Here is a 27,332-nt window from a genome sequence, read left to right as displayed (position 1 = left end):
AAGGACGGACACACGGACGTGACTAGTCCAGAACTGGTCTCATGTGCGCGGTTTCGCGGGTTTAGAGCGGGAGGCCCTTCGCCCGAACTCCGGCTTCGCGTGGCCCTGAGGCCCTGAGCCAGTCGGTGGAGAGCGACGTTGGCAAGAGGAGGACAGAGGAGGACGGAGGCGCCTCGCCCGGGAAGCACCCGTAAATGGCACAGCAGGACGGCGTGGGAGTTAGCGGCAGCAGCCCGCTGGGCCACCAGCGTCCTGGCAGGAGCGGGATCAGCTGCAGCAATAGGCAGGGCAGCGGCACCCCGTCCCCCTGCTGTTGGGGGGCGGCCTGGCCCTGTGACCGCCTGCTGGCTGCGCCGCCCGTGGGAAGGAGAGCAAGGCCAGCTCCGGGGACAGGCGGTCCAGCAGAGGCCACCCTCCGCCACCCTCCGCCGTGCGTGTCTCCTGAAGAAGGAAGGGACTCGTAATGTAACTTAAGACGAAGAATCTGTCGCTGGCTCTCAGGCTGCAGTTAAAGGATCAGGTTCTGGGCATTGTTGCTTGAAGCCCCGGTACACGTAGCCTGAGAGCTCCGAGGCGGCCGCGGGCAGGGGTTCCAGGACACGACAGGTATGTGCTGCCCCTTGGGGAGGACCGAGTAGGTCCCAGGCCCCCATCCGACCCCCAGACCTCAGGGGCAGCGCCTTGGAGTGAACTCTCGTCTCCTTCCCCGCGTCGGCCGATGCTTCCCCCTGTGTTGACTCCAGGCCCCAGAGCCCCCTGATTCTAGCACCTCCCCCTTTTATGTTATTTAAGATTTTATTTATTTCTTTGGGAGAAGGAGCAGGAGCAGGGGGAGGTCAGGTCCCGAGCCAACGGCAGCTCCCGGTTGTACCCCCGCGTTCAAGTGTCCCTGAACCTGCTCTGAATCCAGTTTCCTTCCTTCTCCACTGCGGCTCGTTCAGCTTGGGCCTCCAGTGGGTCCCCGGGTCATGGGTCCGGGGCAGTCACGGCTTGCTGCCCACAGCCCGGTGCCCTCTGTGCAGAGGGTGTGCTGCTGACATCGGCGGTGCCTGGCCCGGCCTGCACGGGCCTCTCCCCCGCCTCTCTGGCTGCAGCTCCCCTCTGCATTGGCCTCGCTGCAGGGCTTGGGGGCCCTTGGTCACAGCCGCAATCTCTGTCCATACTTGTCACACATGATACTTTCTATTTGGAACCTGCCCCCGCTCCCCGACCTTCCCCAGCAGCTTTGGGACTATTCTGGAAACTTCTGTGACTCCTCCTAGAAATCCTTGGGGCATAAAACCCAATAATGCCTACGAATAATCTTCACTTAAGACGACTTTGTCGGAATGCCTAAGTTCAACTTTCTGAAAACAACTTTTTTTGGATGATTTATGATCAGATAACTTTTTTTTTCTCTTAAAATTCTAACAACGTATACCTAAACGCTTTTATAAACAGAAATATCTTCCTGTGACTAAGAATGAGAGAAGAAAACCATTTTCCTAGGTTCAGCTATATCAAGAGTTTTCTTTCCCCCGGGAGAAGAGATTTATTTTTCATTTTTATTTCAACATTTCAGGACTTAACAGTTATTTTACATGTGGATTAATATAATTTCTTCACTTACAGAGAGCTCATTTTTTAAAAAAAGATTTATTTGAGAGAGAGAGTGCACGTGTGCACATGTACAAGCAGGGCAGGGGCAAAGGGGGGGAGAGAATCTCCAGCAGACTCCTAGCCGAGTGTGGAGCCCGGAGGTAGGGCTGGATCCCAGGACCCTGAAATCATCACCTGAGCCGAAATCAAGAGACGGACGCTTAACCGACTGAGCCACCCAGACGCCCGCAGAGAGATCATTTTTGTATAGATCGTATGTGTGTTACCATGATTATTGGACTTTTTCAGGAATAAAACCATTGGCATGTTACTCTAACACTTCATTTATCATGAAGAAAGTCTTTGAATAGAATGAAAGTCATTAAATTAATAGTATATGACTGAGTTGAACCTCACGTTTTAGAATCAAGTATGTGTTGCCTGGTGGTTACTGTCTTTCCTTGTATATAGCTTTTTAAATACCAGAAGAATAACAGCTAAGGAATTTCTTTAAAAATTGAAAACAAACAAACAAACAAACAAACCAGATGATGATTACCAAGCCTGAGAGAATAATTCACTAATTGTAATTTTGAGTGCTGTTGTCCTAAAATGGTTTTTAACCACTCCTTTTTAATCATGATACATCCTATGAAGAAAAAGGACAGAGAAAGGATGGTATTTCCTGTTAGGATCAGTGATAACTCCTATAACATGAAGCGTTAATGCAAAATTAAAGCTTGCGTAGGAGTACGGAGTTGAAGTGTCCATAAGAATCTATAACTAGGGGAATCACTGAACTCTACCTCTGGCCCAAGAAATACATTGTATGTTAATTAATTGACTTTAAATAAAATAAAATAAAATTAAAATTAAATAAAACAAAATACTATATTGCTAGGGGCAGCAGGTCTCAGCATGGTGTCTTGCCGAGGCCTCAGTCACCGGAGGCTGCTTTCTTAGCTGGAACACAGAAGAGCTTTATACTCTTAGTCATCGTTGCCACGTCCGTTAATCGCGCTGGCTTGAGCGGTCCCAGCATGATGTGCTTCCTTTCTGCTGAGGGACGGTTTAGTTTACAGGCAACAAAGGGCATGAGAATGCGTTCTGGGTATTTTCCTTAGGCCCTAAGAATCTAAGTCCATGCTAGGAACGCATGAGGCGCCTATTTGTTGAAGAGATGCGTTTGCTGCTTTTGGGTGTTGGCTGAGGACTTAATATGTGCGTGGACTTCATCGTGTCAGAAATTTCGTGAGACCCCAAAACTTCTTAAATCCTGAAATTTTATGCGTAGTCGGTGAGGATTCCAGAGAGTGTGTCATCCTTTCATCACACAAAAGAACCGACGGTTGTCCTTACTTGACCTGTAAGTAACAGAACCAAGCTCATGTCACTGATAAGAATCGACTTCCTTGAGGCACCTCGGTTTTTTACCCAAATTAAACTCATGACTGAATTAGACTTTTACACGGGAATTCTCGAAATAATAATGAATAAATGATAATTGCTTATTCTATCACCTTTCAGATTTTCCTATGGATTCTAGTAACGGAAACTGTAGAGGGACCAGCAGTGGTGAGTATACCAGTACCTTCCTACTTTTCGTTTGTGTTCACCTGAGCCTTCGTGAACTATCTACTCAAGTCTCATTTGGGTACATTTGTGCCCTACATGTTAAAAGTAAACTTAAAAAAATCACTCATATTTTATTTAAAACATTAGCATTTACTAACATTGATGTTTTCTCTTGGTCATCAAAAATTGTGTGGATTTGGTGAGTTCTGTGGGTTTTAATGCAGGAGTAGATGTGCGTAACAGCCACCACAGTAAAGATAGAGAACTATCGTATCCCCTCAGAAGAAACTTGCTCATGGTGTCTCTTCATCATTACAAGCTTCTGCCCCGCTTAACCGCTGGTGGTCACTGATCCCTCCTCCGCTCTAGCTTTGTCTTTTTGAGACGATCTTATGCATGGAATGGTAGGGTCTGTAACCTTTTGAGATTGGCTTATTTCACTTGTCATAATGCCTTTGAGCTTCATCCAAGTTGGTGCTGCATGTGGCACTATGGACTCGTTGTAATTGCTAAAGATTCCATTGCTTGAGTCCACTACCGTTTGTTTAGCCGTTCAGGCCTTGGAGGATTATCGGGCTGTGTCTAGTTTTGGTCAGTCATGGGTAGATCCACTATAAGCATTGGCATAAAGGTGTTCGAATAAACCTGAGTGTTCATTTCTCTAGGGTAAGTAGGAATAGAATTACTGGGGCTATATGGTCAGGGTGTGCTTCATTTTGTAAAAAACGGTGAAACTGTTTCTAAAATGGCTGTTCTGTTTTACACTTGGGATGTCTCAGAGTTCGAGTTGTTGTGCATCGTCTGGCGTGTAGTATTTTCAGGTTTTTATTTTTTAAATCTTAGCTATTTTGATAGCTGTGGAGTGCTAGTTCACACCCCTCAAGGTAGTGCCGTATCCTGGCTATAAAGAACCATTTTTTGTTTCATCGATTTTCTCTGTTTTCAATTTTTTTGGTTTCCGCTCATCAGTACTTCTTTCCTCTGCTTGTGTAGGATTTTTTTCCCCCTTACAGAAGTTTAGATTATGAATTGAGACTTTTCTTCTTTTCTACTATAGTAATTTAATGCTATAAGTATCCATCTAAAGATGGCTTTATTTGCTTCTCACAAGGTTTGATAGGTTTTATTTTCATTTTTCTTCATCTTAAAATAATTTATAATTTCCCTTGAGATTACGTTTTTGGCTCTTGAATTACTGAGGATTGTACTATTAAATTTGCTGCTGTTTGGAGATTTTTCTCTTTGCTTTATGTTCTTATATTTTATTCAAATTACCCTAGAGAACATACTTTGTATAATCTTGATTCTTTTAAATTTGTTAAGGTTTATTTTATGACCCAGGATATGATTTATTTGCCTTCAGGAAAAGAATACATATATTCTGCAGTTGTTGGCTGGAATGTTCTATAATGTCAATTAGATTAGTTAATACTGTTGTTTGGTACTTTTATATTGTTGCCCATTTTCTGTGTACGAGGTCTATTGATCATTTTGAGATGAATGTTTAAGTCTCCTAATATTGTAGTCTTTTCTATTTTCTTTTCAGGGCTGTCAGTTTTGGTTCATGTATTCTGAAACTCTGTTGTTTGGTGCATTCACAGTTAGTATTTTTATGTCTAATTAGGGAATCGACCCTTTGTCATGTAATGTCCCTCTTTATCTCTGTAATTTCCTCTGCTCTAAAGTCTTATTCCTTGGTATTTATATAGCTACTTCAATCTTCTTTTGATCAGCGTTTGCAAAGTATGTCTTATGTCTTTATATTTTTATTTTAACATACCTGTATTATTATGTTTCAAGTAAATTTCTTGTAGACCTGGAATAATTGGATCATTTTTTGGTAGGTTTTGATTTCTTTGTCCATTTTACCAATCGTTATCTTTTTTTTTTTTTTTACCAATCGTTATCTTTTGATCAATGTGTTGAGACCATTTACATCAATGTGATTATTGATATATTTGTATTTAGATCTACCATTTTATTATTTGTTTTCTGTTTGTTCCTTATCTTTTCATTCCTGTTTTGTATTTCCTAATTTATTTTGGATTAGGTGAATGTCTTTCACACACACGCACACATATATCTTTGTGTTATATATATATTCACAAGGTGTGTATATATATCATGAGAGTATATATAGTTGTATTTTTTCCAGACATTAAAAATGTTTTTTAAAAAGATTTATTTATTTATTTTGAGAGAGAGAGAGAGAGAGAGAGAGAGAGAGAGAGAGAGAGAGAAGGTGGGAGCGGGAGGGGCAGAGGGAGAGGGAGAGACCGAATCTCACGCAGACTCCGAGTTGAGCATGGAGCCCATTGCATGGCTTGATTTCATGACCCTGAGATCGTGACCTGAGCAAAACCAAGAGTCGGATGCTTACCTGGCAGAGTCAGCCGGGTGCCCTGACTTTAAAAATGTTTTAAGCAACTCAATAGGAGAATAGCTTACTGTGTTTACCCAGATGTTTTTAATTTCTGTTGTTTTCCCCATTTTCCAGTATTCCTTCTGCCTGAGGAGCATCCTTTAACACTTCTTTTAGAGCAGTTCTGGTGGCAATAATTCTCTTAGTTTTCCTTTCTCTGAAAGTGTCTTTCACCTTCATTCCTGAAGGACATTTTTCACTGGACATAGACTTCTGGGTTGGCTAGTTCATCCAGTGCTTTAAAAAGTTATTCCACTTACTTCTGTCCTCAGTGTTTCTCATGGGAAATTGGTAGTCACTCGAATCTTTGTTCCCTGTATATAATGCATCAGTTTTCTCCGGTTGCTTTCAAGACTTTTTCTTGGTCTTTAGTTTTTAGCAGTTGGGTTGTGCTATGTCTGGACATTTGGTTTCTATTGGGATTATCCTGTTTAGGGTTAACTGTGTTTTTTGAATCTGTAAGTTTTAGCATTTGTCAAATTTGGGAAGCTTTCGGCAACCATTTCTTGAAATACGTATTTTTATAGCACATTCTCTTCTATTTCCAAGTCTATGATGATGTGAATGGTAGAGCTTTTGATGTTGTCCCACAAGTCTCAGAGGCTCTGTTCATTTCCCTCCCCAACCTTTTCTGTTTGTTCAGATTAGATAATTTCTCTTGGTCTGTTTTCAAGTTCATTGACTCTTTCCTTGATCATGTCTGTTCTGCTTGAGCCCATCCAGTGAATTTTTAATTTCAGTTATTGGAGTTTTCAACATTCAAAATTTCCACTTGGTTCTTCCTTGTATCTTGTATTTCTTTGTTGAGACTTTCTATCTTTCCATTCATTTCAAGAGTTTTCACTATTACTTTTTGGAGAATTTTATAAAAGCTACCTTGAAATTATTGTTGCATAACTTTAACATTTGTGTCATCTGATTTCTTTTCCCCATACATTCTGAGATTTTTCCAATTCTTCATATGCAGAGTAATTTATTGCATCCTGGTCATTTTGATTATTATGTTCTAAGAAATTTGAGTCTTATTTAAAGTTCTATGAAGAATGTTGATATTTTTGTTTTAGCAGGAGTTGATCTTGCTGGGTTAAAACAGCAAATTCTGACTTGTCTTCTGTGAATTGTGATTTCAGTACCAGTTCCATTCTCAGTCTTTGCAATGCCTTTCAGGTCCATCCCATGTGTATCCTGCCCAGTGGCCAGTGTGAGATCAGGGCAGTGACCTACCACATGGTTTAGTTTTCAAAGTCTATAGTATACTGTTTTGTGTCAGATTCATATATACCCAGGGGTGAGCCTACCAGTTCATAAACAATTTTATGGATTTTTTATTTCTAAGTTCTTCCCTCTCTGTGGTCTTCTCAGTACTTTTCAGTTCCTTGGGGGCTCTTCTTTTTGGTCCTTTGGCTGGAAAGCTGGAGCTTTACTTATCCCACTCTGTGACTGACTGCATCTGAGGCCAGATGGTGGGAGGACAAAGCAATGGAACTTTGCCCCAATCTCATTTTTTTTTTGCCCCAATCTCTTGATACTACATATCTAATCAGAAGAGAAGGTTCTCCAACCTCAGCAGTTTAGGATTCTGAGGGCTTCCCTTGGTGCAGCTGTTGTCAGCACTGCCCCAGGATTGCTTGAGGGCTGGAATACAAGAGAATGGGGTGTTAGAAGACGCTTTTCCTACTTTTGATTCTTTTTTTTTTTTTAGATTTTATTTATTTATTCATGAGAGACAGAGAGAGAGAGGCAGAGACATTGGCAGAGGGAGAAGCAGATTTTTCGCAGGGAGCCCAATGTGGGACTCGATTTCAGGACCCTGGGATCAGGACCTGAGCCGAAGGCAGATACTCAACTGCTGAGCCCCCCAGGCGTCCCACCTGCTTTTGATTCTTAGCTAGAGGGCCTCTCCTGAAGGACTCTGCTGCATGGTGCCCGCTTACAGGCTATGGGCTGTGTTGAAACTAGGCCTGAGGAGACCAGAGGGGGAAAAATTGATGAACCTATTGCCACTTTGATAGTATTAGTCTTCTTCCCCAATCTCCTGCTACTATTTACTAGCCGAGTCCTTAAGTAGTTGCTTCACGTATTCTGTAACTGTGTTCAGGGGGACAGACATGGTGGCATCTAGTTACTCTGTCTTTCCTAAAATAAGCATTCAAATGAAGTATGACATACATGCAAAAAACATGTCATAAGCACGTAGCTCAGTGACTTGTCACAAAGTAAACATTCTTGTGTAACCATCACACAGATCAAGACACATACCGTGACAGCACTCCAGAAGCCTCCTTGTACCTCTTCCAAATCACTGCTTCCATCCTTTTTCTCCAAGGGTAACTACTAGCAGAAATTCCAATAGCATCTATTAATTTTGATCTTTTATGAACATATATATAGGGTGTGCCTTCCTTTGCTCTTCATTACCCTGTGTATAGTAGTTCTTCTGAATTTTCATTGCTGTATAGTATTTTATCATATGAATATGCCACATGTTATTCTAATGTTCTTGGAATATTTAGGTCGTTTCTAGTTTTTATTTCTATGATTTATGCTGTATTTGCTCTTATAAGAATGTTATAACTACAATTAATTACTATATACCTTTTCATTTCACGTTCCTCTAGTAATTTGCACTGATTTGGGTCTCTGTGTCCTGCCTTGTAAGGTGTCTTTTTTTCTTTAAGATTGATTGATAGAGAGAGAGAGAGAGAGAGAGAGAGAGATCTTCCCCTCTACGGCCTTGAGATTAGTGGGAAGTTCCTTTCTACATTTGCTTTCATTGCTGACTTTGCCTCCACAGTCCACACATCCATTCCTTCTTCATAGCTCCTTGAGTTCTCAGCACCTGCCATTCAAAGTAGAAACAACAAATAATGGTTGCACTTCCAAAAAAAAAGAAAGAAAGAAACCCAAAAAACCCAGCTTTAGTTGTCTTTCGATGTGTTGAATCCCTGTCCAAATAAAAGTATTTAATGGAAGAAAAGCAGGAGGAATTAGGTCATGTAGAGGCTGGAGAAGATGCTGGTGGTGGGAGGGCTTAAGGGAAGATCTAAGAATGAGAAGATTTCCCAGTGGAAAGTAGTCAATCTGGTTTTATTTGTAGTAACTAATCAAAAATCAGCTTTGAATTTCGACTTTTCTCCTGATCTTGTTAAATACCATTAACTCCATACTTCTCTCCAAAGTCAAGGGAAAACAGAAACTAAGAGGGGAAAAATACCATTTTTTTCTTTCTAAGAATCACATACCTTGAAACTATTAATCTAAATTAAACAAACTACTAATATGAAAAGAATCACTTTAATTGTTCATTTACCTGTTCATCCTCTACAAGAATCATTCCATTGAAATGACCTGAGATCGTGACCTGAGCCAACATCCAGAGTCAATGCACTCAGGTGCCTCTGCCTTGTAAGGTGTCTTATATGTGGAAGTGGAACTTTTCTTTTATGGAGTTGTAAATAAGTTTGAAATACCAGTTTTCATTAGACTGCAGCAGTTTTCACCGTTGATTTCCAATGAATATTGTTAAGAGTGACAGGTGTTCAACCGGAGGCCATGTCTGCCAGAGTTGCCCTACAAACATTTATCTGTGAAAAACGTAAGTGAATGAAAATGATTTATTTAGAATGATTTCATTACCTTCTTGATACAGTTGAGAATGTTCTTGGAGTGTCATAAAATCACCTGGAAATCATTGGTGTCCAGCGATGGTTCTATTTTAATGATCACCCCTACTCTATATATGATCAAAACAAACCACAAGGCTCATTTGTATAGTACAGTTGGCTAAGTCACCATTTTTGGCAACTGCATGCGTGTGCTATCGAATTGTCCAGAAGTTATGGTTAGAATAATACAGCCCTTCAGTGTGTAAATGGAAGAAGATGGCATCAACAATACTATAAATAATATACGAAAATAGTTCAGTGTGTAAAACTACCTGGAATGAACGTAGTTTCCTGGGTTTAGGGTTGACTGTTCCTCTTTTACCAATGTTTTCCTGTTCCCTGGTATAATGGGAACCATGAAAACAAACCAACTAACAGGCAAAACCAAGCTCATTCTGCTTGTAAAAAAAAATGCACTGGCATATTCACATGTTCTGCAAAGAAAATATAAATTATTCACACGCAGAAATTCATGGCTTGGAAAAATGGAGCATTCGAGGTTGATGAAACAAGGAATGAGGAAGATACAAAAACACTGTCACTCACATGTCCCCACTTACAAAAGTGTTAAGCTGTTTCTGCTGGAATTTGGAAAAGAAATTCTTTTATTCCAGTTAAGTTATTCTTTGCCTAGAAGCTTCATAATTTTTTTCTTTTCTTACCTTCCTTCCTTCTTTTTTTTTTTGAGCTAATGACTGAACAGCTTCCAATCTGTGAGTATGTTTTACTTTGTAAACCCACTGTCCCACTAAGGGGTGCATCACTTCTAGTTTCCATAACGTGGAATTTGGGGAAAAACAGTTCTAGTTTTATTCCACTGAGTCATTTGGTCTGTCAGATCAACACCGAAGATTAAGGCAGGTGCTCCAGGGATGCAATGAAAAGATCTATTTTGTATTGAAAGAATTCTCTCAGTTCCCCACTTTGTGATGGTGACCGGTTTATGAATTCCTATATTTGAAAAACACAAAGTTTCTGGGGGGGGCGGTGAGGGGGTGGGGGGTAGGGGCGGGGATAGCGCTGGCAAATTCCGACAAGAGCTAATTGACATAAGCATAACCGAATTACTTTACTGGTTGGTTTCCAAAGATATAAAATCAGACTGTACTGGCTCTCGGTTTCCTTCTGATACGTATTCACATCCGGGAGACGTCAGCAGTGTCCCCAGGGTAAGGTGGGCACTCACCAGGTTTCCGCTGGCCTCTCCCTGCCGGTTCAGGGGTGCTTCAGAGAAGCTCCCCTGGGTGGCTGAGTGGCCGCTGCTGAGCTGGATTCCTGGTTGCCTGCACCTGCCAGGCCGGCCCCAGCTCCCCGCTCTTGGGGTGGCCTATGCCCGGCTTGGGCAGTATAGATTCACTCTCTCTCCTTCTCCAAACTTCTTTCCTCCCCTTGGCTTCCTCCTAATTTGGGGAAGGAATTTAGTTTTTTTTTTTTTTTTTTTGCTTTAGGCGCACATGTGTACTGATTCTAGCAGCTAAATTAGGTTGGGTGCAACGCCTGCCCTTTATTGGGAAAAAATTAGGATGGATTAAAAAGTGGTCTATTTATAAATTCACAGTAGCTTCCAAGTAGAGGCGCCTTTTTTTTTTTTTTTAAACTCTTTGACACTGGACTCATTTTTATTCCTAAGCATTCTCCTCTTTGAGCTGTTTGCCAAATTGTGCCAGAGCTTCCCCTGCCCCCCTGCCCCCCAGCCCCCCAGCCAGTGCAGGCCTCTGCTCCTCCCGCCTTCTGGGGGCTTCTTCCCCTTGGAGCGCCCAGCCACAGGGGCTCAGCTCTCCCTCCCCTGACTCCCCGACCCGGGTCTTATCTCTGTCAGGGGCAGAGCTGGCGGTTCTCCTTGGATAAACACCTCTCCCTGAGTCACCGGGCTGGGCCTCAGATACAGCCTCGTTAATAATTAAGGCTCTCTTTGTGTCGCAGATTTCCTCCTGGCAACTTTCTTTTTTAAATGTGTGGCACCATTGTTTTCTCAGGTCCCCCGGATTGAAACTTCAGAGTCAGTTTGTTGGTCCCCCCCCCCCCCACTGGCCCTTAGAAGGGCCACTTCCTCCTACCAGGCCTCCCCAAGGCCAGGACTTGGGGAGAGGGAGTGAGCAGTGACTGCACCCCTGGGGAGCTAGGGGGAGGTAGATAGAGGCTGATGATCTTTTTTTTAAAAAAAGATTTTGTTTATTTATTTGAGAGAGAGTGCTGGAGGGGGAGAGGGAGCAGGGAAAGGGGCTAAGGGAGAGGGGGAATCAGGCTCCCCCATAACACTTCGGTCTCACGGGAGAAAGTGGACAGATCTCATGGACTACCCATATTTTGTGCATCCCCGATGATTCTTAGATCCAGAAGTGTTGTGAGGGACAGTTTATTTAAAAATTTCTGAAGGCATAAATCCTAAAGGAATACACTAAATTTCCTTTTCTTATTAATACAGGGTTAATCCCCTCAATCTTTTTATTTTATTTAAAAAAATTTTTTTAATCCCCTCAATCTTAAACAGTTCCCTTTTACAAAGTACAAATTACTATGAATAGAGACCTTTATTACAACATTTGAGGTTTGTTTTGTAGGCTAAACTGAGCAAGGGTTATTTTTGCTTTTTAAAGCCTCGTTACATTACCTGTGTTCACCAGTCAGCTGCGTCGCCTTCTGCACATACTGCTCTTATCCAAAAGGGAATCTAATAGATTCTTTGCCTTATGCATACGATTGGGAAATAAATATTATTCTAAACATGTAATGAACAGCTGCTAAGCCGTGGCACACTTCAGTTTATGGAAAAATGAAAGGAATGTCTCATGAATTTGTATGTTCCTGGCACTTTCTCGATATATAACTCACAATAAAAGGCATAATGAAGCGTGTGCCACATTGAATTTTGGCAACTGTGAACGCCTACATGGCTCTCACCGTGATCAAAATAGAGAGCATTTCTAGCACCCCTAAGAATCCCTCCGGGCCCAGTCACCCACCCCACTGTGAGGCAAGCACAGGTGTCGTTTTTTGTCACCCTACATTGGTATCCGTTCTTCAGATTCATGTAAATGGAATCATATAGAACCTATTCCTTTGTGACTGGCTGCTTTTGTTTTGGGGTAATGTTTCTGAGATGTATCCATTTCTGGGTATCATTATATTTTGTGGAGTAACGTTCCCTTGTGGGACCGTAATACCAGTGTGATTCCTAAATTCTACCTTTTTCCATATAGCTCCCCCCCAAAACCAAGTATAATACATACAAAAGTTTCTGTCTCCAGGAAAAAAGAAAAAATCTAGTAGATTTTTATCTTTAAACGTGAACTTTTAAGTCTAAACTTTAATTTTTACACCAACTTGGAGATGATTTTCTGTTAGAAAAATCGTCTCTTCTGCGTCATCAACCGCTCTTGAATTTGCATAAAATATCTTCAGATCTTTTTGGTTTGTTTATGTATGACTCCTGCTAAGAGCTAACGTTCAGTGAATGATTTACTCACTAATAGGCTCTGCGCCAAATTTTTTAAGTGAATTATTCTTTAAATTCTTAACAATAACCCTAGGCGGTAGACAGTCGTCGTTTAGACCTAGGCTTTGCCGAAGGTAACTGGCCCAGGGTCACACGATGGGAAAGGCATGGAGCTGGGAGGCAGACCCATGGGCCCTTAATCACTTTGTCATATTCTCTTACATTTTAATACGTATGAGAATGGTCACATATGTGATCATTTTGGCTTGCTAAGCTTGATCCTTCAAATTTGGAATACGTACATGACAATTCAAAGGGACTCCTTACATGGGGACAGAAATGAGCTTGGTCCACCTGGACCAAAACAGCAGAATCTGGCACCGTTGAGAAGCCTGATTGCCTAAGTTTGGTGGGTACCACGGTTCAGTGGGTGGCAAGGGACGCTGGAAAAAATAGAGCTTCTCTTACCCATTAAATGGTCTTTATATATAATGAATTAAAAAACCCAGTGAATCTTGATTAAATCTGACAGTTACGAGGTATACCAGGTGCTGTGATAAGTATTTTATGTGTATTCTCTCCTCTAATTCTCCCAGTAGTTCTATAAAGGACATGTCTAAAATTACATAAGGGCATGCTTATGGACATGCCTTAGGTGGTGAGAAATACAGATCTGGATCTCCGTAAAGAAGTCATAGTTAAGAATGTAGACGTTCAAATTATAAAAAATAATTTTTTATGTCTGTTTTAAAACTTGTGGTTTGCTCCTATGTTTTTTTCAAATGGAAGGAAGGGGGCAAGTGGGCTCCTAGGGTCGAATGCCAAGATATAAAACATATAATACATTTGGTACAAATTAAAATTACTTAAACTCTAATCTGATTAGAACGAGTCAATCTTGAAATAATTACATTGGAAATTGTAAAACAAATAGGATTATACTTTCTTTAACCCCCACGTACTTTCTGACAATAGATCCTGCACACAGATCTAAGATGTTTGCTTCCTAGAAAAAGCAGAAAAATACTAATTCATAGAGAGTAGTATTCCAAAGTTATGGTACCTGAAAAGCTACAGGGGTTTTGAAATCTGGCAAAGGAGGTCCGTTAGGTTCCTCCGGCTCTGGATGAGACCCAGCAGTGGTCCGTTTCAAGGAAAGGTCAAGGTTAGAAAGTAGTGTCACCCTTATTAGGCATCAACTTGAACAGATTCCATCAAGTAGCAAAGGTCCACTGATAATCGAATTCCATAGTTGTATTGGGTACTTCTAATTCTTTAGCTCTTATGAAACTATGTGACTATTTTTTTTAAAGATTTTATTTATTTATTCATGAGAGACACACCGAGAGAAGCAGAGACACAGGCAGAGGGAGAAGCAGGCTCCCTGCAGGGAGCCCGATGTGGGACTCGAACCCAGGACCCCAGGGTCACGCCTTGGGCTGAAGGGAGACACTCAACCACTGAGCCACCCAGGGGCCCCACCATATGACTCTTTAGGAAGACTATCATCATTATGTGTTTTCAGTAAACGAGCCCATTTTTCTGAACCAAACTTCAAATAAAGAAGTTTGTGATTACTTTCCTCTCTGAACTATGTTTGTAAGGCGCCTCATTGCTCAGGAGGCTGTTTAAGGCTCGGGCGCTGCAGTGCATGGGGCGGGGGGGGGGGGGGGGGATCTCCTCCGAATTGCAAACCAGATTCTGTGGAGCTCAGGCACGTTAATTTTGCAAATGAATATTTGTGTGAGGGTGATAAACTCGTGTTTGTACGAGGATGGGAAGCAGTGTTCACTATCATTAGCCGAGGAGGGGGAAACCACTGATTCTGGGAGAGCGGCCGACCAGGGCCTGCGGACGCCTGTGGGATGTAGGATGATGAGGATGATGATGATGCTCTTCTGCAACTCGGACGTTCTATTCAATCCTGGGCATGAGGTGAATGAATTGTTCGTCTAAAACCTTCCCCTCGTTTGAAGAATTCTTTGTCACGTCCAGCTCCTGTGACTTTTTCATATTCCTTAGATAAAAACCTCAAGGCATTTCCTTTACAACCTTTGCTTCTCAGCAGCGGAATACAAGCAAATCAATCGCTAAGGGTTTTTGTGCAAAGCTCAGTAAATAATAGATTTTATCTTGCCACTGTAGAAACCAAAATTTAAAACCTTTGTGCAAAAATAAAAAAAGAAAAAAGAAAAGAAAATAAAACCTTTGTGCAGTTTGGGAAGCCGGGAGAGGAAGACTACTAGAAGAGTTATTAGCAAATCAAAGTAGAAATGATGGTAGTATTACTGGCTCCGTACAAAGTCCGAGGAGTCAACTACTCATAGTAATAGAAGAAGAAAAGAGGAGGCTGTTATAATCTGACTTAGGGTGGCAGGTACGAAAAACCTAATATGTGTGTACCGTATCCCTCCATGATTCTTTGTAATTTCCTAGCTCTTGGGCTTTGGGGATATATAGGTAGATGTGAGTAAATGTACTCTAGAAGAAGAACCGATCTAAGATGTATTTTTCATCAATACACTGGTATGATTTTGTTTGACTTGAGTTAGCATAAATAAGTGAAAGGAAGTCCTCCCCTATTTGAGCCATTTGTAGATACAAATTTCCACTTCTCCTTTGAGTCAGATATTTTATTGAGCTACTAGTTACTTTACCTAGGCAGATGTTTGCTTATAGCAAAAGCGAGGGATAGAGGCATGGCCAGGGTCACGTGTATGGCATGGCGTCGCCACCTCTGAGGCTAGCAGAAATGAGTGAGCCGTTGAGAAGTCAAATCTAGTCCCAGGAATATAATTGCTTTGCTCCTTAGCTATCAGGAAATGGTGCAGCTCTGTGTATATATCGTATGTGAATACCGATTTGAAATCTTTCTACATCACTTTATGATCTAATTTTTGAAAAATCTCTGCTTGGGAAGGTTATGGAATCGCTTTGTTTATGCTTCAAGCAGAGTCCTGTGGCAACAATCCCATATTCAACTCAATCCAGTGATACTTGGTATGGTTCTGCCAAGAATTTTTATTAGCATATTAGCAAATTTCTAAAGAATTACAAATATGTCGATAATTTATCTACATTATGTTTGACAAATATCTATTTTTAAATTATAGAGAAGCACAAGTCCCTCTGAGGATAATCTGGAAATCAAAGACCATAGCAATTATAGCTTCAGAAATGGTCTCATCTCCAGAATATCTTTCCATCAAAAGGAACCGTCGTGAGCTGTTCATGGGAATGTAAATTGGTACAACCATGGTGGGAAATAGTATGGAGGTTCCTCAAAAAATTAAAAATAGAGGGGCGTCTGGCTGGCTCAGTCAGTATAACATGCAGATCCTGATCTCAGGGTTGTGAGTTCAAGCCCCACATCGGGCATAGGGCTTACTTAAGAAAAAAAAAAAAATAGAAACCCTGTATGATCCAGTAATTCCATTACTGGTTTTTACCCAAGGAAAACAAATACACTAATTTGAAAAGCATATGCACCGCTTTGTTGCAGCATTATTCCTAACAGCCAGATAAGGAGGCAACCTAAGCATCCACTGATAGATCAATGGATAAAGATGTAGTGTGTGCGTATGTACACACACACACACACACACACACACACACACAGGAATACTACTCAGCCGAAAAAAAAAAAAACCTGAGATCTTGCCGTTTATGACAACATGGATGGACCCAGGGGGTGTGATGCTAAGTGAAATACGTCACTCGGAGAAAGACAACTACCATATGATTTCACTTATATGTGGAATCAGAAAACCAAACAAACGAACAAACAAAAGAAAAGCAGAAATGGATCCATAAATACAGATGGGAAACTGGTCGGAGAATGGGCGAAAGGCACGAAGCGCAGTGAGCAGTGTAGGCTCCCCGCGGGGACATGAGTGAGTCGCGGGCATACAGGCAGCGGCCCGGGCCCGGCCAGCGGTGTCCTGGTAGCAGCCGGCGGCCGGCGGTGGCCGCGGGGTGGTGAGCACGGTGGCGAGCACAGCAGCACAGAGGACCCGTGGAGTCAGTGTCCCCTGCGCCCCCGTCACATGTCCGGCCAACTCTATTTTAGTTGGAGAATATCTCGTTCAAACCCGTGTGACATTTCGGTGCAGAGTAGAGCGGCCGTGCAGGAGAGCGAGGGAGCTGCACAGGGAGCTGCCCATCCTGCACAGGTGGAAATGCAGATGCTTTGCCCAGAGCGCGTCCTCGTTGGTCTTCACAGGGCACCCAGCACCGAGGCTGGCGTGGGGATGGGTCCGGGATCTCTTCCCCCGACACCCATGTCAGGAGTCCCGTGCAGAGCAGGGGCGCTGCTGTGTGTGGTGGGGACAGGCCTCGCGCCCCGGGGCCCAGGGGAGGCCGCTGGCTGCCGTCGGAGGGGTTTCTGGAGCTTTAGGGCGGCAGGTGGGGGGCCGCTGCCCTCCTGGGCCGTGGCTGGGAAGCTCAGCTGCAAGGCAGCCGGGCCTCGGTGGGAGGACAGCGGCCGGCCGGGCCTGCAGGGCCATCTCCCTTCTGCGGGGCGTCCTGACAGAAAACACTTAGGACCCCTCTCATGTTGGCTTTCTGGGATTCGGAAAGAATCTTTGCTTTTTTCCCTTTTTCTGCTCTTTTTTCCTTTTTCTGCATCAAAACGTAAGCAGGTGCCATCCGTGGCTCAGGAAGCCTTCTCGGGCGCCAGTTACAAGTGCCTCACCCCGCTGGGCCGCAGCCCGGGTGATAGGGGAGGGGAATGGGGAGAATGAGGGAATGGGGAGGATGGGGGATGGGGAGGATGGGGGTGGGGGGAGAATGAGGGATGGGGGGATGGGGGAGGATGGGGGATGGAGGGGAGGGGGTGCTGCTAGGAGCCGCCTCACCCTCACCCCCAGCTGCAGCTCCTCCTACCAAGAAAAAAAAAAATGTGATTGAATAAAAAAGCTCAGGTTGCATTTTGGGCCAAAACCAAAAACGTTGTATTTTTCAGAGCGCTGCAAATGTAAGCCTGTCCGAGCCACGCAGAAGACCTACTTCCGGAACAACTACAACTACGGTAAGGGTGACGTCTCGGGGCTGGGGGGGCACTGGGGGGGGGCGCAGAGCGATCTAAAAATACGGCCAAACAGGGACAACTTTTAAGCGCAAGTGCCCCGTCCCTGCCAAATAATTAAAATGTCTCCTGGGCAAAATTCTGTCTTTTTTTTTACCCCACGGGCGGAATTCTTAACAAATGCTTGATTTTTTAAAGTTAACTTTTTATGTTTATTTTTTTCTAAAGACTTTTCTGTATTTATTCATGAGACACACAGAGAGGGACAGAGGCAGAGGGGCCACCCGATCCCGCGACCCCGGGTCACGCCCTGGGCCGAAGGGCGCTGCAGGGCCGAGCCCGGGGCCCCACATGCTGGGTTCTGAAGCCTGGGGGTGAGCGCCCTGTGGGTGCGGTGGGGGCCCCTCCTTCCCCCGGAGGCCAAGGCCCGGCCCAGCTTGGAGCCTCGGGGCGAGTTGCCTGCAGGGGGGAGCAGGGGTCAACCCCCAGCTCGAGGGACCAGGGACCGATGGTTGACAGCACAACCTGGTGTCTCCGTCGTTGGTCTGTCTGCTGGAACGTGGTGACCCAGTTGGAAGGTGACACGGACAGAAGGTGATCGAGTGCAGTGAAGGAAATGGCTTTGTTGCTCTAGCTGGACCCCGGAGAGTGACCTCCTATTGAAACCTTAGCTGGAGAGCCACCAACCCACATGTAGCCGCAGGCTTCACTGAGGGGGACAAGGCCTCCTGTCCTACCAAGTGCTGTGCTGGGTGCGTCCCGTACACCTGCCCCGTGAGATGTAGTACTACCCTGATTTTATCAGGGATAATTTTAAAAAACAATTTTACTTATTTATTCATGAGAAACACACAGAGAGAGGCAGAGACACTGAGAGGGAGAAGCGGGCTCCCTGCGGGGAAACCCCAGGCGGGACTCGATCCCAGGACCCCGGGATCACGACTTGAGCCCAAGGCAGAGCTCCCCCACTGAGCCACCCAGGCGTCCCATCAGTGACTATTGAACCTGGGTTGTCCTTTCTTAATTATTTAGAATATACTTTTAGGCCCTGGCAGGCTTCAGACTCACAAATACCAATTACCACTATCTTTGCAAGGCTCAGAATTTCCCAGCTGATAATGTAAGGGACAAGTCAACATTGGTGTCATCCAGAGGGATCTTATTGTGACTTTTCCCCCTTAATGTCTGTGAGATTGATAAAGGGTTGCAGGACTATCTCTGTTGATGCTGAGTCAACGAATGAACGTGACGATTAGATTCTTAAAGGAAAGTTTATTATTAGAATGGGCATTTTATTATTGAATTTATGTGCCTCCTTTTAGAGGACGCAGGACATATGGCACAGATTTGTTTCTATTTCTGTGCTGTGGGGAACCAGAAGGAGAGAAATCCGTAAGAATAATCTTTAATATCTATGAAACTGTGTATTAGAAGGTGTATAATAGGAAATTCTCAGTGTAAGTAAATCTCTTTGAAATAAATGGTTTCCCAAGTTTTTTTTTTTTCAATGGAATCAATTTTTATTTTTTGCTCATCACTCATCCTAAGAGGAATCCAGTTTCTCTTAGCCGGTGGTGGATGCACTGTGCGAGGTCGAAGGGTCATGTTTTCGTGAGAGGCCAAATGCCTGGCTGCTCCTCTGAGAACCCATTCCTCTAAAAACTGATGTGAAAAATCACGGGAATGGAGGTTCTTGATTTTTCAGGAGATTAGTTCTTCAAGATTGAAAACTGTTAGGTGAACGTTGAGTATAGTTATGCTAAAAACAAAGGCATAATAAAAATGTTATTTCAGGGACTTTTCGTTGACTTTATTTTACTCCTCTTATCAGTTTGCACTCTGCCTCACTTTCTTAGTGCTGTGACGGTGGGTGCTGCGTATTTTGGTTAAAAGTCGAAATACTACTAATACTTGGGTTGCAAGTCCGGGAACGAGGAGATCTTTGACAAGGTAGCCGAGGGAATATTACGGCGTAAAATGAAATACAGCTCACAGTCAGTGGGAAGAAGATCCTTTCTTCCTCGTACCCAAATAATGACCGGGTTGCCCACAGTTGAAGGATGTTCACGCATCTGCTGCCTACTCAGAGCTGCTTTGGGGGAAGGTGGGCACTCAGATGCTAAAATGGAAGGAAAAACTCTGAAAAGCAAATGCAATTCAAACTCTAAAATATGGTGATTTTGGTCACTAGTATCTGCCCGCCTCGAATGAGAAAACAAAGTGGGGGTGGGGGTAAAAGATCCTTCAGACAATCTCTGCTTCATTCAGATGAATTCAGTAAAAGCTCTTGAGCTTGAACCAAATTACTTGAATAATAAAGTCAGTCTTGTAGAGGGATATTTATTTTGGAGTGGGGACATGTGCTAAAAATTTCTAATGAAAATAGTAGACACACTGGGTAAATAAATCATTAGTTTGAGAACATTTGCACAGTTTGCTAATCTCTGAGAGCTGATGGAAGCTGTGAAGCACATTTACATAAACCAGGACACCCAGAAACGTCTGCCAGCCAGGGCTGTCGATTTATCATCAGTTCTCCCAAGTGACATTTCTCCCATCTTATTTCTTGTTCAAACACGGACCTGAGAGACAAGGGATTCCTTTGCTCCCCAGGAGCACCCGCAGGGACGGCTGGCTGGCGCTCCTCCGTGCGCTGGAGTGCTCCCGCTTTCTCCGGAAATTGAAATACCTGTGGAGCAAAAATGGGGTTTTGTCCTGAAGCTTTTAGAACCAGCAACTTAATTCCTATCCACCATCTGTCCTACTGATGGAATGTTGCTGAACATTTCTGCGTGAGGTTGGGGCATCGACGGGGGAAACGGTTTATTTGCTGGCTTTATGTTTTCATGGAGTACTTTTTTCCCATTCCTTTGTAGTCTAAAAGACCCTAAAATCCGTGGGAAGGCACCCAGATGCAAGGAGTATGCAGATATGTGCTTAGAGGCTTTCAAAAAGTGGATTCATTTGTATACATTGCGTAGTTTTCTGTATAACATCCCTGGGTATGGGACTAGGGAGCTGGGCCAAAAGCCACCAGCTTCTTGCTAGTTGACATTTTTACCTCTTTGCAGGCTTTTTCACCACCCACCCCCACCCCCCCCCCCAAAAAAAAGGAAAAAAAAAAGAAAGGAAAGCTCATTTATCAGAAAGAGGAATCTAAAAAATCTGGCTTTTCCAAGGGATGGAATATACAGCGTAGAAGCAGCACTGTACTTTCTAGATTCTGAGTCAAATACTTTGACTTTGCAACTGAATTGGTACTTTTAAGACAGTTTGTATGGAGACGCGAAGCTGGCTTTTGTGAGCCAAGTCGGGTGCCAGGGTCTCCACCCGGAGAGGTATATGGTGCCGCGGACGCAGTGGAAGGAAACAAAGCGTGTCTAAGTAGCGGGTCTTTACCTAGCGTGAAATTAATGTAAATTCCTGTTGGCCGCAACTGAAAGCACATATGCACACATTCAAAATAAAATTTTGGAGGAAAATCACATCCGATTCGCTCAACTTTTGATTAAGTGGATTTCTCACAATGAGATACAGGCGCACACGTGTGCGTGTGTGTGTGTGTGTGTGCGCACGAATATGTGTGTGCCCGCGAATTGGAAGGGGGTCAGGGCTGACCAGTAAAGGGAGCAGGTGTGTTGTGTCATGTGCCACTCCCCTCCACCTAAGGCAGAAACACCTGCTTAGGGCAGCCCGGGGGGTGCTCAGCGGTTTGGCGCTGCCTTCAGCCCAGGGCCTGATCCTGGGGACCTGGGATCGAGTCCCACGTCGGGCTCCCCACAGGGTTCCTGCTTCTCCCTCTGCCTGTGTCTCTGCCCCTCTCTGTGTCTCTCGTGAATAAATGAATAAAATCTTAAAAAAAAAAAAAAGAAATACCTGGTTGACTTTCACGCATCGACCGTGAGAAAGCTGACTTGTCTTTTTGGGATGGAGCATCTGTTGTGTGTCGTTTTACCATTTCAGCTTTATTTTCTCTTATCCAGTCATTCGGGCTAAAGTTAAAGAAGTAAAGACCAAGTGCCATGATGTGACCGTGGTCGTTGAGGTGAAGGAGATTCTAAAGGCTTCCCTGGTAAACATTCCAAGGGACACCGTTAACCTGTACACCAGCTCTGGCTGCCTGTGTCCTCCGCTCAGCGTCAACGAGGAGTACGTCATCATGGGCTACGAGGATGAGGAGCGCTCCAGGTAGCGGCTCCCTGGTGCAGGGTGCTTGCCTCTCTTTACTGCATTTCTCCGGACCTCTTCCTCTGCGGTTCTGACCTGGGGCCCTGTCCACCTGCTAGGGGACGATAGTTAGGTTTCAGTTGGGTCCCTCACCATCATGGATTGGGTAGCAGAGTGTAGGTGTGCGGTTTGTGGGCGTGCATTTTGCTGGGGGGACAGATCCTAGCATCATTTCTTCTTTAAGGAGCCCGAGACTCGTAAATTGTTGAGGGTTGCTAATCTAAAACTTGGCTGTCCTAGAATGAATAGGAAAGCTTTTTTGACCCATGACTCCTTGTATTTCTCAAGAACATGTTTTAACCTGTCAAAAATGGTTACTTCTCTTTAAAAAAATTACAGATTACTGTTGGTGGAAGGGTCTATTGCTGAGAAATGGAAGGATCGACTTGGTAAAAAAGTCAAGGTAAGCCTGTACTTTGTGTTTATAAAAAAAAATAAAAGTAGAAAACCAGCCATTTGTCATTTAAACGAAAGAGTTGCCCTTAGGAGTGTGAGAAATACTAAAACCTGAGGGGTGTGTGTGAAATTCTAAGGATGGAGTTTGTTTGGAACTGACTGAGCTACTCAGACACCCCTGGACTTTGTTTTTAATGTCCATTTAATTTGAGGAATGAATTCTCTGTAAGCGTATCAGAGATTTAACCACAATAGCCTCATTTCTCACAACGAGAAATCTGGCTGTGGGGAGTCGAGTCCTGGTTGGGTGGCTGCACGTTATCATCAGGGCTCCAGGCTCCTCCTGCCTTACTCTTCTGCCCTTTGAAAGGATATCACTGCCGTGCTCAAGTTCACCTGGAGGTCACCTCCAGCATCGCACCGACGTTTTAGGGAGGAAAAAAAGGGAGGCGAAAAGCCAACTTATAGTTAGGTTTTAGTCTCGTATCCATCCCTAGCTGCAAGAGAGGCAGGCAAATGTAGTTTTTTTGGTTTTTTTTTTTTTTTTTTTTTTAGCTGGGCATGTTGCTTCTTTGAACAGTTTGCAGTTCTGCGAATCAGGAAGGGGAGGATGGATGATGGGCAGGAAACTGCCAGTGTCCCAAATCATAGACCCCAGTTCTTCCGTACGAGGTGCAGCCACATTCATCTGCGTGTAAGAGATCTGGCTCAGTTAGGTCCTTAGAGCAGTCGCGCAGCTTTATTTTTAAGCGAGTTATTCTCAGATTCTGGAAGTGATGCGTTTTTTAAAAATCACAGTAAATTACCTTACTGTAGAAAGTTGGGTTTCATTTCTTCTTACTCTACGAAGCAAATCTGTTTCAAAGAAAGGAACGTATGCGTAGAATGGCCAAGAATTGAAAAAGGTGCTCACGCGTGTGTGTGTGTGTGTGTGTGTGTGTGTGTGTGTGTGTGTGTGTGTGTAGTGGGCGGGGGGGGGGGGGGGGAGAAAGAAAGAGTGGGAATTGTACCGAACATAATACATCCTCTTCCTTCTGTGAGTTTGAAGGCTTGGGAAACATTTACAGGGTAAGTTAAACACCCCTGGGCGGTTTATCTTCTACATCTGGCACTTGACACAGCAGACACATTTGAGCCTAAGTGACCTACAAAAATGTAAAGGGCATTTTGTTATTATTATTTTGCAGGGAGAAACTATCCTTCAGTAAGTGCTTCCCCCCCCCCGCCCCGCCCCCAGTGTGTTTGTCAAAAGGGAGATGCATTTCGGGTTCAGGCTTGTGGGAATTGTCCATTTGTATCTCTTTTCAGTTACTTTGGTATTTATTAAAAAGTGGCTCTTCAGTACGTTGGAATCTCTTAGTGTTCTTTTAATTTGGTTTTCTGCTTGCTAATGCAGAACAGGAATTTGTCCTAAATTCCTGTACCAGTTGGAAGACCTTTCAACATCCCTGCTGCAAAGCATGTAACGAGGCTTGCTGCTTCTCTTTTGGTACCAAAACAATGACTAGCATGTAAAGACCCAGGACGCATGGCTTGTTTATCCTGTTTCTTAGGCAAACATACTGTGTCCATTGCTTTCTACTCACAGAATTGTTGTGAGATCCTTTATATTCTCAGTCTGGATTTAAACATGTTAAAGGGAAGAACTAAACCCATAATGTGAACCCAATTTCTAATTCACATGCAGATACTCATGGCTAAAGATCTTGGGTAGAAAAATCTCTTTTGGCTAGAATTATTGCGATTTTTACTTTAGTTTTCTAGTCAATTTGAGGATGTCAAAAAGTTTTATGGAGGACACTTTTTTTTTCAGATATGAATTTCCCTTTTCAGCTGATTTTTTTCTTTTTGCTCAGTGAATAGAATTAGAAATAAAGAACTTCTTATGATTTTGCTGTACAAATGGTTGTTTACCTAAGTCTCTGACATAACAGGTTGTTCAAATCAAAATATTTGGTCTGCCTTGGGCAGCTGAGAATCAGACTATTTTCTCATATGAAAAACAGTAAGATTGTGGAATTGAGTACGCTAAAATAAAGAATTCCTGACAGTAATTGAAAAATGAGAATTTATTATGTACTAAGCCCTTTATACACTTTTTATTTGTTAATCATCACAACTGTCTTCTAAGTATATTCTATTATTAATTCCAATGTGTTAATGATGAAAATGAGGTTGAATAAGTTCAAGAAACTTTGCACAGTAACCAATGGAATTTGGATTTGAATTTGGGCCTTTGGACCAAATTAGCTCCTTGCTGCTCGACGTGTGGTCTCTGGACCTGCCACACTGGCATCACCTGGGAGCTTGTTAGGTGTGAAAATCTTGGGCCCCATCCCAGACCTACTGAATGAGAACCTGCAATTTTAACAATATCTCCAGTTATTCCTATATTTATTGAAATTTGAGAAGTATAGCTGTAGTCCTTATTCACTAGCTGTGATACTCAAAATATAACTCCCTTTTAATTTTAATTAGTTCACATGTGGACACTGTTGGCATTGTTAATATGAATTATCAGTGGGCTTGATTGTGATTATTAGAAATGTTGGTGATGTCTGCTTTGGAAAACTTTGAGTGCAGAACCCTGTCCGTTGTGATTGGTCCACTTGGTAGACGTTTTTAAGACATCCCATTTGCCCCCCCAAATTTCTATTTTTTTCACTGCTTAAATTCCATATGTTTTAAAAGACCGTGTTCTGATGTGTCATAAGAGACGATGAAAAATAACCCTTCGAATTCCCCGTGCAAAGCTTCCATTTGTTGGTCACCTGTGAAGTGCCAGATTTGTGTATGTCACTTGCAGAAATACTTGCAGATTTTGATAGATTCTTTTGTCATCACTTGACATGGAGATTTTGAGTTGAAGGTTTGATATGAAAACATCACTGATACGTCAGAGGGGCCAGTTTTGCGCTTCTTATGATCAGAGAATCATGTCCATTTAGCACCAGTTTTGTTACCCTGAGATAGCAAAGGCTTATGCTGTTGGAAAATGCTTTTGAGACCTGACTTTGCGGCCTTGCTTAGTTGTTAGAATAATTGTAATGATGACCCTGGTGATATGTGCACGTGACCATTTCCTGTTTTGAATTTCACAGCGTTGGGACATGAAGCTCCGTCATCTTGGACTGAACAAAAGTGATTCTAGCCACAGTGATTCCCCCCAGAGTCAGAAGTCTGGCAGGAACGCCAACCCCCGGCAAGCACGCAACTAAATCCTGAAATGCAGAAAGAACACCAGTGGACTTCCTACTAAGACTTGCGTTGCTGGATCAGCAAAGGAAAATTGCACTATTGCACGCCATATTCTATTTTTTACCACAAAAAATCATGTGGTTACTGATATTACTTCTATTTTCTCTGTTTTCTGTTTCTCTCTCTCTTTTTTTTGTGGTCTGAGTGCAGATCCTTAAATATATGTATTCTGTTTCACTAATCCTGGGAAAACTGTTCTTTGCAATAATAATAATAAATTAAACATGTTGATACCAGGTGCTCTTTGCTGGAGTAAATGTGAATTTGCTGTCCTGCACCCAGACTGGGGATGCAATCCCGGATGCAAAGGGAGACTTCTGGGGCACACGCAGAAGGCCAGGCGCGCCGTGAAACGGAGTCTGCTCCTCTAATTACGGTCGCCTCATTTTCTCATGCCTTTTGGGCATTCTCCTCGCGCTTCAAAGTTCTGAATGTTTATAAAGGTAAAATGGCAGTTTGAAATCAGACGCCACACAGGCAGAGCAATCAAGCACCGGGAAGCATTTATGAGGAAACGACACACAAGATAAATTATTTGCAAGATTGGCAGGAAGCAAAATAAACAGTGCTGGTAGCTGGGGAGAGAACATTTAGCCTGATTGAGAAGCACAACTGAAACCGGGAGCCGTTGGGGTGTTACCAGTAGCGTTTTTCTTTTGGCCAATACACTTGATTTGCTTCTGAATATATTAATCAGCACTAGGGAAGTGAGTTGTAAGGAGACCTCAGCTGTTAGCAGCGGAGCTCTGTTAAATTCGCTTCCCTGGACATAAACCCAACGGCATAAGTCTTCCCCCCCGCCCCAGTCTTTTAAGATAAATCTTGACTTGCTGCGCTGACCCGGAGAGGCAGGATGCATGCACGGGCACCGCGGTGTTGCTTTTAAAAGATGCGTAGCTCTAGAAAATGCTGTGGTTTGCAGGACGGTGAAGTGTGCGTGTGCGTGTGCACTCCCACCCGAGCTGGGCCCAATCGCAGGCCTGTGCTCTTGTCACCTGGATTTGTGCTGTTTCATGTTCGGTGAAATCTGCCCCGTAAAGGGAGTCCTGGTCGTCGGGGGGAGGTTGTTGGGTGTTGGAGCCAACAGCAGCCAAGCTGTGCATCCCCCACCCTGGGGACCTGGGGGCGGCTGTCGCGGCTCTCCCTCCCCAGCAGAGTCCCTCCCCTCCCTGTGGGACATCAGCAGAACCACAGTTCTGAGCTTCGAGCCTGGACAGCAGGCCAGGTGTGCACAGGTGTGCAGCCCCCTGCTGCCCTTTCCTCGGCTACAAGGGCCGTCGGGGGGCAGTGAGGCATGCGTTCGGGAATGACCCCCCAAATAGCAAATAAGTCTTCTAAGTCCCCCCTCTTGAGAGGGAGCGGGCACCCTGACAGCTGGCTCATGCCTGGGCCCGCAGCTTCTGGAATCCTGGAGGACCCCCCCACCTGCCCACCCGGGGCGCCTGCCTCCACCCGCCCTGGGCCCAGGCAGGTGCCTCCCTCGCCAGATGCACCTGTCCTCGGGGTGCCTCCGGCCCCCAGCGGCCCCCTGGGATCTCGGCCCGCGGGGGGGCTCACCGTGGGCGCCCAGGAGGGGGGCCCAGGTGGTTCTTCTGCGTGGTGGGTCCTGCTTGATTCCTGCGTTTCTCGGGTTCGCTTTGGTCAGAAGGGCCAGAAGGGGGGACGGCGGGAGACTTCCAAGGCTGGGGTTCTTGAACCCAGAAGGCCTCTTCCCCTCTCCAAAGCATAGTGAGACATTTTTTGAGAGAG

General features: G+C 44.0%; 1 protein-coding gene across 1 annotated transcript in view; it reads left to right on the top strand.

Annotated features, from left to right (window-relative positions):
• FRZB (frizzled related protein) overlaps nucleotides 1-25,821 on the top strand; it is a 30,368-nt gene extending 4,547 nt beyond the window's left edge. The window contains exons 2-6 of the mRNA XM_026018408.2: nucleotides 3,106-3,153; nucleotides 17,640-17,705; nucleotides 21,686-21,890; nucleotides 22,269-22,332; nucleotides 25,427-25,821. Of these exons, the coding sequence (XP_025874193.2) occupies nucleotides 3,106-3,153; nucleotides 17,640-17,705; nucleotides 21,686-21,890; nucleotides 22,269-22,332; nucleotides 25,427-25,543 (500 nt within the window). The 3' untranslated portion in view covers nucleotides 25,544-25,821. The remainder of the gene's footprint in view (nucleotides 1-3,105; nucleotides 3,154-17,639; nucleotides 17,706-21,685; nucleotides 21,891-22,268; nucleotides 22,333-25,426) is intronic.
• The last annotated feature ends 1,511 nt before the right edge of the window (nucleotides 25,822-27,332 follow it).

The sequence above is a fragment of the Vulpes vulpes genome, chromosome 3, assembly GCF_048418805.1.
Source record: "Vulpes vulpes isolate BD-2025 chromosome 3, VulVul3, whole genome shotgun sequence".
Lineage (NCBI taxonomy): Eukaryota > Metazoa > Chordata > Mammalia > Carnivora > Canidae > Vulpes > Vulpes vulpes.
Note: the sequence above shows the minus strand (reverse complement) of the source record. Positions and strands in the feature narration are given on the sequence as shown.